General features: G+C 40.5%; 2 protein-coding genes across 5 annotated transcripts in view; one reads left to right on the forward strand and one right to left on the reverse strand.

The window, feature by feature from the left end:
• Positions 1–5,647: 5,647 nt before the first annotated feature.
• On the reverse strand, positions 5,648–8,661 carry LOC127355764 (uncharacterized). Its single transcript, XM_051386929.1, has 3 exons — positions 8,211–8,661; positions 7,239–7,338; positions 5,648–6,994 (listed from the first exon to the last, which is right to left on the reverse strand). The coding sequence occupies exons 1-3, from the start codon at positions 8,419–8,421 to the stop codon at positions 5,890–5,892; spliced, it is 1,416 nt and encodes a 471-aa protein (XP_051242889.1). The 5' UTR covers positions 8,422–8,661; the 3' UTR covers positions 5,648–5,889.
• A 33-nt stretch (positions 8,662–8,694) lies between these two features.
• mettl22 (methyltransferase 22, Kin17 lysine) overlaps positions 8,695–13,080 on the forward strand; it is a 42,239-nt gene continuing 37,853 nt past the window's right edge. The window contains exons 1-3 of one of the 4 annotated variants that reach the window (XM_051386975.1): positions 8,695–8,850; positions 9,263–9,320; positions 11,905–12,077. In XM_051386975.1, coding sequence (XP_051242935.1) covers positions 11,972–12,077 — 106 coding nt within the window. In that variant the 5' untranslated portion in view covers positions 8,695–8,850; positions 9,263–9,320; positions 11,905–11,971. The other 3 variants (XM_051386976.1, XM_051386978.1, XM_051386977.1) reach the window with 3 other exon arrangements.

Here is a 13,080-nt window from a genome sequence, read left to right on the forward strand (position 1 = left end):
CTCATGATGGGCCCCTTTGTTTTAAATGCCTTCTGATTCGCTGGCTGAGAGTCAAAGGCCTCTTGATTTGCTGACTGTGTGTCAAAGGGCTCCTGATTGGCTGGCTGAGTGTTAAAACCATCCTGATTGGCTGATTGTTACATGCATGCTGATTTGTTGATTGGTCAATGCTTCCTGTCCTGGTTAGCTGAATGTTAAATCCACCCTCATTGGCTGTTTCTTTGCTGATTGTCACATGTTTCCTGATTTGCTGGCTAAGTGTCACATGCATCCTGATTGGCTGGCTGAGTGTTACACGCCCCCTGATTGGCTGGCTGAGGGTTACACACCTCCTGATTGGCTGGCTGAGTGTTACATGCATCCTGATTGGCTGGCCGAGAGTCAAAGGCCTGCTGATTGGCTGGCTGAGTGTTACATGTTTCCTGATTTGCTGGCTAAGTGTCACATGCATCCTATTGGCTTGCTGAGGGTCACATGCATCCTGATTGGCTGGCCGAGTGTCAAAGGCCTCCTGATTGGCTGGGTGAGTGTTACACACCTCCTGATATGCTGGCTAAGTCTTAAAACCATCCTGATTGGCTGATTGTTAAATCCACCCTCATTGGCTGTTTCTTTGCTGATTGTCACATGCATCCTGATTGGCTGGCTGAGTGTCACACACCTCCTGATTGGCTGGCTGAGTGTTACATGCCTCCTGATTGGCTGGCTGCTTGTTACACGCCTCCTGATTTGCTGGCTAAGTGTCACATACATCCTGATTGGCTTGCTGAGGGTCACATGCATCCTGATTGGCTGGCCGAGTTCCAAAGATTTCCTGATTAGCTGAATGTTAAATCCACCCTCATTGGCTGTTTCTTTGCTGATTGTTACATGCTTCCTGAATTTGCTGATTTTTACATGCATGCTTATTGGCTGATTGTTACATGCATGCTTATTGGCTGATTGTTACAGGCTTCCTGATTCGCTGAATGTGAAATCCATCCTCATTGGCTGTTTCTTACATGCATCCTGATTGGCTGAATATTGAAGGCTTTCTCACTGGTGAAAACACTAAAACTGTGTTTAACCCTGTTTTTTGTTCGTCTGGATAAGATCTACGTGTGTGCTGATTTTTATGCATATCAGTGAAAGGGGCCCCGGTTGGAACAGTTTATTGGCCCCTGAGGGGCAATTTTGCTACGCTCAAGTAGACCCCTAGAAAATAGGAAATGTTTCACCATGACTGACATCCTCACTGGCTGAATGTTACATGCATCCTCATTGGCTGATTGTAAAACCCATCCTGATTGGCTGCATGTTACATACATCCTGATTTGCTGATTGGGAAATCCATCCTGATTGGCTAATTTGTTCACTTAATTAGCAATTTTTTTACATGCATCCCGATTGGCTGATTGTTATATGCATCCTCATTGATTGTCACATGCATCCTGATGTGCTAAATGTTAAATGGATCCTGACTGGCTGAATTTCAAAGGTGTCCTAAATGGCTGATTGTTACATGCATTGTGATTGATTGTTTAATGAATCCTGATTGGCTGATTGTTATATTTATCCTGATTGGCTGAATGTTAAATTCTTCCTGATTAGCTAAATGTGAAAGCCATCCTGATTGGCTGAATGTTAAAGTCCTCCTTATTGGCTGATTGTTACATTCATCCTGATTATCTGATTGTTAAATACAGCCCAACCGGCTGATTGTTACATGAATCCTGATTGATAGAATGCTAAAGGCCTCCTGATAAGCTGGTTATTACATGCCTCCTGAGCACTGATGGGCAGTAACATGTTAGGAGTAACGTGTTACTGTAATCCGATTACTTTTTTCAAGTAACGAGTAAAGTAAGGGATTACAATTGCAAAAACAGTAATTAGATTTCTGTTACTTTCCCGCAAGCAGGCTGCGTTACTTAACCGTGATTTTGTTTTGTGAGACTGTCTCGTGAGTGACAATGACGTATGAGCGCTGCAACAAACACTGACACCTGTAGTCATCAACAAGAGACAACATGGAGCGCGGGACAGAGCAAGACCATGCAGCGTTTAAAGCTTGGAAGTACCGACATAACTTTGAGTTTGACTCGGTAAAAGGTGACAAAAACATTAGCGTCCGCTGTACACTGCGTTGGAAGAAAACTTTTATCTACAGCGAAAAATTCCACCTCCTATCTGAGCAAGCACCTAGCAAGCTGGCACAGGTCAGAGACTGTTGCATTTAATTTAATTTTTGCTTGATGCAATGTGCAAAGTTAAAAGATTGAAACTAATAAAACAAGTTTTAAAAAAGAAATTTGATTCAATTTTAGATGATGGAATTATTATTTAGGGCTGCTCGATTATGGAAAAAATCATAATCACGATTATTTGGGTCAAAATTGAAATCACGATTATTGAAACGATTACGATCGGACGGGCCTGCCCCCACTGCTAAAAAAAATCCTAGGGGAAACACTGATTACCTGTTACTGTTACGCTTTACCTGTTCCATCAAAAACAACGTGACTGACTCATGTGCAGTGCATGCTGGGGGGCAGGGACGTAAATACGCTTGCGCGAAATCCTTCCTGATTTGCTGATTATTAAGTGCACATTATTGGCTTATATTTATATGCATCCTGATAGGCTGATTGTTAAAGGCATCCTGATTGGTTGATTGTTACATGAATCCTAATAGCTTGAATGTCACATGCATACTGATTGGCTATTTCTTCACTTAATTAGCAAATTTGTTACATGTGTCTTAAATTGGCTGAATGGCAAAGGCCTACTGAATGGGGCTGTAGCGATACACTAATCTCACGATACGATACAATACAATACACGATATTCAGCTCACGATACGATATATATCACGTGCTGGAGAAAATGAATCAAAGATGTGGTGAGAAAATTGGTTTCATTTATTGAAACAGTGCAAACTTACAAACTTTTGAAAAGTAAATAAAGTGCCTTAAAATAAACAATCAAGACTTAAAAAGTGCAGCAAGTGGCCTGTTCTGAACAGATTCTGAATGTATGAGGTAGCCAATCTAGCCACCAGGTAGGTAAAAATAAACCATGGCAATAAGAACGAAGCCAATAATTCAAGTACATAGGACAGGAGGAACATTTAAACCAACTTAAAACTGTACCCGTCTTAGAAGAGTAGCTTAAGGCCTGCAGGCCCTGACCTACAAGTAAACACTAAACAGAAAGTCTCCTCTCCACATAACTGCAGACCAAGTGATCTACATTCTCTTCAGATTTTTGTTCAGAAATATAATCTGATCGATGTGTTCTGGGAGAAGTGCACTTCTCTGAGCAGTGATGATATCTCCGGCGGTGGAGAAGACCCTCTCCGAGGAGACGCTAGTGCCAGGGATGCAGAGGTACCTTTTAGCAAGGTGTGACAAGAGTGGATACTCATACTGGTGTTAACGTACTAGTTAGCTAACTAACGTTACCCGCTAACGTTTGCATGTTTGTAGCTATACACAAAGTGACATCTGTTCCGTTGTGTGATGAAGTCTTCATCTGAATATGTACACCCTGCCTGCCGGCGAATGACAGCTTGATAAGTAACGTTAGTTTAAAAACAAAAAACCTTATGCCAACTAGGCTGTATCATATATGGCTAGCAGGATGTGAAACATTGTAGCCTACCTGCTTATCCACTCCACATAGCATCAGACAACAGACAAGAGCAGCTGGGGCAGTGAAATGCCTATAATCCTGTTAGCAATCTGTTAGGTTGTAACATAGTAGTAATAACTGTACGATAGTATGTATGCAAAGTAACTGTAAGTAATAAGTAGACGCAGTACAACAGTAACGTGTCATTCATTCTGTATGTATTCTTCTTCTCATCATATCATATCAAATCACGTACATATGATAATACGTTTTCGCCACCTACTGGCGAACGTGTAACCACGTTTATGTTAAGATTACATGATTGACATGAAACATAACATCAGCGAATGAACAGTCTGAATGCACGTCAACTGTCTGCTATGACAGGAGAATTTATGACCGTCACTGTCATTAGAAGTGAACCCAGCTGGACGTCTGATTTGTCTACCCACGTGATGCCTTTATCTAACTAAAACGTTTTTTCTGTTAGGTACATCATTCCTACAGCTTGAATGAACCGCCTCTGACAGCTTGTGTTGCTGTGGAAAAGGAGGGACTGGTTCGATTTGGCCACTGCACCTGTATGGCCAGGTTAGGCGAAGTGTGCTTACATGTAGGTGCCATTCTGTACACATTGCAGGCAGCTGTCAACAAACTGCGTGGCACTACTTCCACTGACGAGGCCTGTACATGGAATGAGCCTAGTATAGCAGCCAGTAGAAAAATAGAGTGTGTAGAGGGGAGCCAGATTCCACCTCCAACTCCTGCTGAACGTGCAGCACTGTACAACATGCTACACCTTTCCAAGAAGAAGGAACCAGTAAGGAGTGCCATTCTAGCTTTAGTTCCTGGCCATGCACAGAGATATATACCTTGGGCTGTACAAATGAATATTCCTAAATCCCTTGGCAAAATGTACACGCCATTGAACAGGGCACTCTCACACGCAGAACTATACTCAAAGAGTGAAGAGGTCTTTGCGGGCTTGAGCATAACTGAGGAACAGGTACTTTATTTATACATTAGTGAGTGTGGTTTATGTATGTATGTCAGTGATATCTTAGGAAAAGGACATTTTGAGTGCAGGCTCAAAGTTTTCACAAAATTGTCAAAATGTAAATGTATTACTGGTGATTTGCTACATGAATTTCACACAGCCTTTTACATTTTAGTGCTGTGCAATAGAAAGCGAGACAAGACTTCAATCCAAATCCACTATGTGGTACGACCAGAAAGCAGGAAGGGTCACTGCATCTAACATCCGAGCAGCCTGCCACACTAACTTAGAAAAACCAGCTGTGTCCCTGCTGAAAAAAGCTTTGCTACCCCGTGGCCTACAAAGCATGAAGGAACATCACACCAACCTCAATGTCAGGAGGGCAGGGCTGGTCATTAATCCTAAATACCCATGGTTAGGGGCATCCCCAGATGGCATGTTAACGTGTGACTGCCATCGGATGGGTGTGTTAGAAGTGAAGGCACCAAGTAGTCTTGAGAACAGCAGTTTAGTTGACAAAATGAAACAGGATAGCACATTTTGTCTCCACGAGGTAGAGGGTAAAGTTTCACTAAAGAGGGACCACCAGTACTTCTACCAAGTGCAGACACAAATTCACTTAGCAGAGGCAAGCTACTGTGACTTTGTTGTTTGGGGACCAGGGATAGATGGCACATTGCACAAGGAGAAGTGCACATTGAGAGAATTATACCGGATACAGTCTTCTTTGAAACTATGCGTGGAAAGGTTCACACTTTTATCCGAACATGTGTCATTCCTGAGCTATTGGCAAAAAATGTTATAGCACCTGTTCATATCACATGATGCCACCAAATCATCTGAAGGCTGTTACTGTGGTATGCCTGTTCTGGATACTGATGACAAAATAGAGTGTACATCGGGAATCTGTAAAAGACTGTGCATGCACAGAAGTTGTTTGCAGACTACTGATCTTAGTGTTTTGAATTGGAAGTGCAGTGTCTGCAAACAGGAATTGGCAAAACGCAAGCGTGCACAAAGAAAACAAATGAAAAGTGCTGAATTTTGAATTGTACTGTTAGACAGACAAATACAGATTTATTCAATAAATAAATACAATGCACATACATAGATAAACAGATGAATACAAATAAATACAATGCACATAGGTATTCAAAGTGAAAATGTAATACATTTATGTACATACATGTTTTTTAGTGTGTGTAGTTTGTGCGTGTGTTTGTATAAATAAATCATTGTATATTTACATTGTATTAATGTTGTACTGTATTCAGTAGTGTTTAACCAGAAGGAATAATTGAGGGTGCCACGTTTGTAAGGGCACAACACACATGGACTACTTTGTCTAAAACTGTTAACCCTTTGGGGTGTTCAGCTTCACACATCTGGATACCAATAGTACTTTGTAGTATAGTGTATCGGTTTCTTGTTTCACCGATAACTCTCTCTACATGGATTCTTACTGAGGCAAGTCCATGTGTGGACTCCAGCTCCACTGGGCTCAATTGTTTCCTTCCTTTAGTGAAAGCTGGGATGTTCAGCTCAGCATTATACAAGCTAATAGACTCTGCCACGTTAAACCCTTGATCAGCCAGTATTACATCACCTGCACTGATGCATTCCAGAAACCCAGAATTTTCTGTGACACGTTTGTCTGATGTTCTGTCTCCCCATCCCTTAGATATGAATATGACTGTTCCTTGTGGTGATATGCCTATTAGGTATTTCATGGTGTGATGATGTTTATAGGTCGAATATGTTTGTGCTCTTGCTTCTAAGTCTTTGGGATTTTCTATAAAAAATTTTAAACAGTCAATTATGCAGGCACATCTAGGGTAAGTTTGTCTAAATATCATGGGCATTGACAGCCGAAGCTCTTCTCTCTGTGGCCAAAATAAAAATGATGGGACAAGCTTTGCATGTAGCATGTCTAGGGTAGTTCTAAAAGTTCTGCTTGCTGTCGCTATCGAGATTTGGAAGAGAACACTAAGTAGAGCAAGGGACAGGTTCATTTTCATCCTCATAAGAGTTAAAAGAAGTTGCTGGAAAGGAGAGAGGGTTGCGTGTGTCGGAAGACATAAAATAACACTAAATAAAACTACTTGCAGCTTGGCAAACGTGGGGAGTCCAGTCAGTGCTTTCACTTTTTCATCGTCATTTGCAAAAGCCTGTTCGTCCAATATTCCTAATTTGGTTTTCAGCCTGCGGTTTTCCTCCCTGAGGTCATCACACTCCTGCAGTACCTCTGCAATGGCATCTTTGCAGTGATTGCTGAGACACTGTTGTGGCACAGGCTCTACTGACAGTTCCAAGAGGACATCCACAGCATCTTGTTTCTTTTCCGCCTCCATCCTCTTGATTGGGATTCTGTTGTGCTGCTCATACCTTTTGTTTACAAGGACACAATGACATTTTTTGTCACATATACAGAACTAATATTGTAAAATATGTATTAAAATTACATTTGGTTATACTTTACTGTGCAGAGAGATCAACTAATAATGAACTGTTAAGAAAGAATTCAATACGAGAGTATTAGAAAAAAGAAAACACTAGATGAGCATGCAAAGTAAATGTCACAGCAATACATTTCAGACACAGCCTTATTATACAACATTCAAAGTCAAACCTTTCCATGTCTTTCTCCCTTTTCCTCTTTTTGGTGGCAGGGGTGTGAGAGAAGACGGATGGAACCCAATCAGGGGACAGCAGGTCATCAGATTTGGCACCTGAAATAATAAAATAAGATAATATAATAGATAAAAAACTTTATTGCTACACAAGGTTTTGGGTATTTTCAACGTACAGTCCTGTAGTTCCAGGTCTTTCTAGTAGCTATCAAGAACAGTCTGTTAGCGAGCTGGCTGCATAACTATGGACTGGGATGAACTCCAAGTAGCTAAATTGTGTAAAGCAGACAAGGTTTTTTAAGATAATCGAGCAGTAATAATTCCTCCGTAAATAATCCAGCTCTACTGTTGGGTCGTCTCTGGTTCTAATTGAAAACCATAGATATTACAAACCTCAAAACGACCTATCACACAACTTTGGTTGTTGTTAGCAAAAGACGACAGCTGCTAGCCTAGCTTAGACTGGTGCGTTCGTTTTGTCGAGAGCGAGGTCACATCCGTGTTTGAAAACGAGTAACCGCGGGTTTTTGCGTTCTGTTTGGCACACAACACGACGAGCTTGGTTGCAAAAGGCAGTTTGGACGTTTCGTAACGTTTATAGTGATTATCTGGTTTACGGTGCACCCACCGCGGATTTCACATGTTCATTACATATTACACAACCATATCACACAGTTTGATATCTGAATATTCCGTTTTGATTAACGTTACGATACTGCTCTGCTTTCTGCTCAAGACTCGGCATTGTTGTCATAGCAACATGGAGCGTCTCTAGCCAATTTCAGCTGCACAAGCTACAAAATAACTAATCCATCGAGTCGGGTGGATAAAACGAACGCACCATAATAACACAAACAGCTGACTCGCCGAACCAGCTGGTGTTGTTGATTTAAGAAACTACAGGGTAACTTAAAGACACGATTAATTACATGCCCATACACCCATTGTATTCAAACAAATGTTGAAATTACCTTTGATAAAATGATCACTGCACAGACGTGTATACTGTGAAGGTTGCCAGGTCCCATTTCCTGAAACGGTTGCACGTCTGATAGCCTGTATCCATAACGTTAGTTGTCTTCTCTCAGGATTCTCCTTATCAGATGGGATCCGGTGAAAACATAACCCCGGATTATCTCCTCGGCGGTTAGTGCATCCAGTCGCACAACAACTATCTGGCATGTCGTTTTCACCTCAAAACGCCAACTTTAGTAGATAAAAACTGGCGACGTCCTGGCGAAATCCTTGATTAACGTTAGTTTACTGGGTTCCGTTGCTGGAGAACGATGTTCTTGCCCGCCAGCCAGTAGTTGTGACGTCACGTGCAAAAGAACAGTGCTCGGGCCCTAATAAATATCTTATTCTTATAATAGCTCCGACCCGGTCATTGACAGTATATATAAGGTCCAATATGGCGGTGACGTTGACGTACGATCTGGCCGCCAACACATCTACCATACTGTCAATAGTATGGTTTACCACCCACCGTTCCGCGGTCCTGGGGAACGGAAGTCATACTTTTATTTTTGCAGTCGGACGAGTTACGAGGGTGCACTGCAAGGCGCTTTAGTGACCGATGACTGCTGAATGTGTGCAGTTGTTATTGGAAAGGTAGAGTAGTTTCTTTATTAAAACAGCAGTGTTGTTTCTGTTTGAGTTATTTAAGCGAGGATTACATAGTTTATATTCATAACGTTTTCCGACATTGTTGCAACTGTTGGCTATAGAGGTTTAACGGTAAATGTATAAATTTAATAATAGTCAATGGAGCGAGGTTAACATTTCAGATCAATAACTTTTTAACACATTGGTTGTGTAGTGTAAAATCAGGCTTATAATGCTCGTAACGCTTGCATGTAAAATTACAAGGAGGTTTTCAAATGTGTTCCCATTGAGAAATGTTTGCATCAGCCAATGATTGCATATCGTTAGTTACGACCATAAGTTGAAACATTTTTAACTGGTTTTCAGAGTAACTCATTGCCGTATACGTGCGCATGTTGTGATTTGTCTCTGTTATTAGATTCGTCACACATCTTTCGTCACATCTCATATCTACAGCGGTGAATATGATCGTATAAGTGAGTACTACATTACAGCCCCCTACGACACTACACATTTTGAAAATACTTTTAAACAGTGACAATGTAACATTCACACTGTGCCACAGGAAGAGTAGAATACAAGAGATATATTGTAATACTCCACTAAGGCATGAACTTATGATTTACACTCATTATTCTCCTTTCTTTTGTGTATATTGGGTAGTAAAAAGTTTGGAAATCAAACTCCGACACAGCAAAGTAGTATTTAAATTCTTAATTGACTTTATTGCAATAAAACATTGGTCTTGTTTCTAAATTGTAATACTGACTCACAACCCATTAACGATGCTCTCAAACATGTGTCTTGTTAGCAAATATATCGATAAGGTTACATAAAGTTATACAGTCATGGAAAAAAGTATTGGCACCCCTGGAACTTTTCCAGAAAATGCACCATTTCTCCCAGAAAAGTGTTGTAATTACAAATGTTTTGGTATACACATGTTTATTTCCTTTAAGTGTATTGGGTCAACACAAAAAAGCAGAAGAAAAAAGCCAAATTTGACATCATTTTACACAAAACTCAAAAATCGGACAAAAAGTCGGACGAAATCATTGGCACCTTCAACTTAATATTTGGATGCACACCCTTTGGAGAAAATAACTGAAACCAATCGCTTCCTATAACCATCAACAAGTTTCCTACACCTCTCAACTGGAATTTTGGACCATTCTTCTTTCGCAAACTGCTCCAGGTCTCTCAGATTTGAAGGGTGCCTTCTCGCAACAGCAATTTTGAGATCTTTCCATAGGTGTTATATGGGATTTATATCTGGACACATTGCTGGCCACTTCAGAATTCTCCAGCGCTTTGTCTCCAACCATTTCTGGGTGCTTTGTGAGGTATGTTTTGGATCATTGTCCTGCTGGAACACCCATGACCTCTTACGCAGACCCAGCTTTCTGACACTAGGCCCTACATTACGGGCCAAAATCTTTTGATAGTCTCCAGATTTCATGATTCCTTGCACACAATCAATGCACCCAGTGCCAGAGGCAGCAAAACAACCCCAAAACATCTTTGAACCTCCACCATATTTGACTGTAGGTACCATGTTCTTTTCTTTGTAGGCCTCATTCTGTTTTCTGTAAACAGTAGAATGACGTGCTTTGCTAAAAAGCTCTTCCTTAGTCTCATCTGTCCACAAAACATTTTCCCTGAAGGATTGAGGCTTACTGAGGTATGTTTTTGCAAACTGCAGTCTGGCTTTTTTATGCCTCTGTGTCAGAGGTGGGGTTCTCCTCGGTCTCCTGCCATAGCGCTTCATCTCATTCAGATGACGACGTATGGTTCGAGCTGACACCGTTGCACCCTGAGTCTGCAGGACAGCCTGAATTTGTGTGGAAGTTGACTGAGGTTGTTTATCCACCATTCAAACTATCCTGCGTTACATTCTTTCATCAATTTTTCTCTTCTGTCCACGTCCAGGAAAATTTGCCACAGTTCCATGGGTTATAAACTTCTTGATTATATTGCGCACAATTGACAAAGGAACTTTAAGATCTCTGGAGATTGACTTGTAACCTTGAGATTGTTGATATTTTTCCACAATTTTGCTTCTGAAGTCCTCAGACAATTCTCGGCTCTTCTTTCTCTTCTCCATGCTTGGTGTGGCACACACAGGCACACAACACAAAGGTTGAGTCAACTTTTATACACTCTAACTGGCTTCAGTTTCGATTTCTATATTGTCAGCACCTGTTACTTGCCACAGATGTGTTTAAACGAAGATCACATGCTTGAAATGAAATTATTTACCCACAGTTTTAATAGGGTGCCAATGATTTTGTCCAGTTGATTTTTGGAGTTTTGTGTAAAATTATGTCAAATTTGGCTTTTTTCTTCTGCTTTATTTGTACACAAAAAAGCAATGAACTTAAAGGAAATAAACATGTGTATACCAAAACATTTGTAATTGCAACACGTTTCTGGGAGAAATGGTGCATTTTCTGGAAAAGTTCCAGGGGTGCCAATACTTTCGTCCATGACTGTATATAGAATAATACTGTATATGTAAGTGTACAATTCTCTCCTACAATGTGATATATGTTTTTTTTTTGTTTCTTTACCTTGTCTTTCATTCAGAAACTTTATCTCATAATTTTTTTATATTCCCCTTCTATCTTTGTACAGCACAAGTAAAAACACGTAAGGCATAAACATGATAAGCATAAGTGGGGATGTAGGAGATTTAATTGGTGGTGTTTGAAACTGTCAATGTTTTGCTTGGCTGTCAAAAGATCAAGATGAAAGTTGAACATGCAATTCATGTAACCCAATCCTAATAAATTTTTTGAGTTAGCAAATTATATTTACTTTTCTTTTGATCCGGGCCCCGTATGGAAATAATAGTGCCAAACCACATCGAGGGTGTAAGGACAAAATATTTACTTGCTGCCGTATATATCCCACCCACTGACAGGTGCAATGATAACCATACGATCCGTGTTATTCACTTCACCTGTCAGTGGTCATAATGTTATGGCTGATCAGTGTATAATACCATTTATACATTTTAAATATACAGTATGTTGTAACAGTCAGCCTGTGTGTGCCCAGTCTCAGCAGGTATTGGGAAGTAGAAGACTTCAGTGCTGAGCTATTCTAAGACCATGAAAGATCAGCCATGGACCAGATCACTTTTCATCACGATACTGTGCTTTCTGATGTTCACATGCTCCTGCCAAACACATGCCATCTTATGACACGCCTCAACTATGTTGGACAACCTGGTGTGTATGATTACAATTTTAGTTATAGACTACTTCATGTCATGTCTGTAAATGAGTAAGTGGCTTATCATTTAGGAGGCTCTATTGGCAGAAATAAGAATATTACATTCATAGATATGTTTTCTTTAGTGTATAATTACCTTAAAATAAGAATCATTGTGTATTTCTTATCTTAGAATGAAGCATTTTCATCTACAGGAGGACCAAGTTCTCTTGCACAGAGGCTGCCATGTTGAACCACCATGTTTCTAAGATAAGATAAGATAAGATAAGATAATTCCTTTATTTATCCCCCTAAGGAGAAATTAATTTTGACACAGCAGCAATAGGACAAAGCAGCGCAAAAACAGAAAACAAACAATAGAATAGAAATAGAATAGAATATCACAGTAAAAATATTGCTAATATTATTAATATTTGAAGATAAAACTATAAATTAAAGTATATACACTATTTGTTGTTCAAGTAGGACATGGAGTCCAAAATATGAGCAGAAAATTAAACTTGACTAAAACTAAAAATACTAAAACTAAACTAAAACTACTAAACCACTAAAGTGGAAATTAAATATAAATAGTGCAAAAGGTTTGTGCGTTGTAGGTAGGAGTTGTAAACCAGTCTTTATCTGCTGGGGTTGGAGGTACTGGGAGCTGTGGCGTTGTGGAGTCTGATGGCAGATGGTACAAATGAGCCTCCAAACCGCTTTGAGGCTCGGGGCTGGGTCAGTCTGTAGCTGAAGATGCTCCTGAGCTGCCTCAGTTCAGCGTGGAGAGGATGACGGGTTGTCCATGATGGCTTTCAGCTTCCCTGGGATGACGTGTCTGCAGGTCTGCAACGGTGGAGTGGATGACGTCACAAGCGTGCGCCGCTACTGCCGATGGAGGAATGTAAACAGTGACAGCAATAGTGGCCGTAAACTCATGGGGCAGATAGTATGGCCTTAACCCTATGGCCAGAAGTTCAATATCAGGTGTGCAGATTTCTGCCTTCTTGACAACATGTC

Source organism: Dicentrarchus labrax, unplaced genomic scaffold, assembly GCF_905237075.1.
Source record: "Dicentrarchus labrax unplaced genomic scaffold, dlabrax2021, whole genome shotgun sequence".
In the NCBI taxonomy this organism is placed as follows: Eukaryota; Metazoa; Chordata; class Actinopteri; family Moronidae; genus Dicentrarchus; species Dicentrarchus labrax.

Excerpts from the sequence above, each read along its gene's own strand:
- LOC127355764 (XM_051386929.1), bottom strand. The coding sequence starts at position 8,421 with ATGCCAGATAGTTGTTGTGCGACTGGATGCACTAACCGCCGAGGAGAT. Across the intron at positions 7,339-8,210 it reads CAGTGATCATTTTATCAAAG|GTGCCAAATCTGATGACCTG; the intron begins GTAATTTCAACA and ends TTATTATTTCAG. Across the intron at positions 6,995-7,238 it reads AGGGAGAAAGACATGGAAAG|GTATGAGCAGCACAACAGAA; the intron begins GTTTGACTTTGA and ends TGTAAACAAAAG.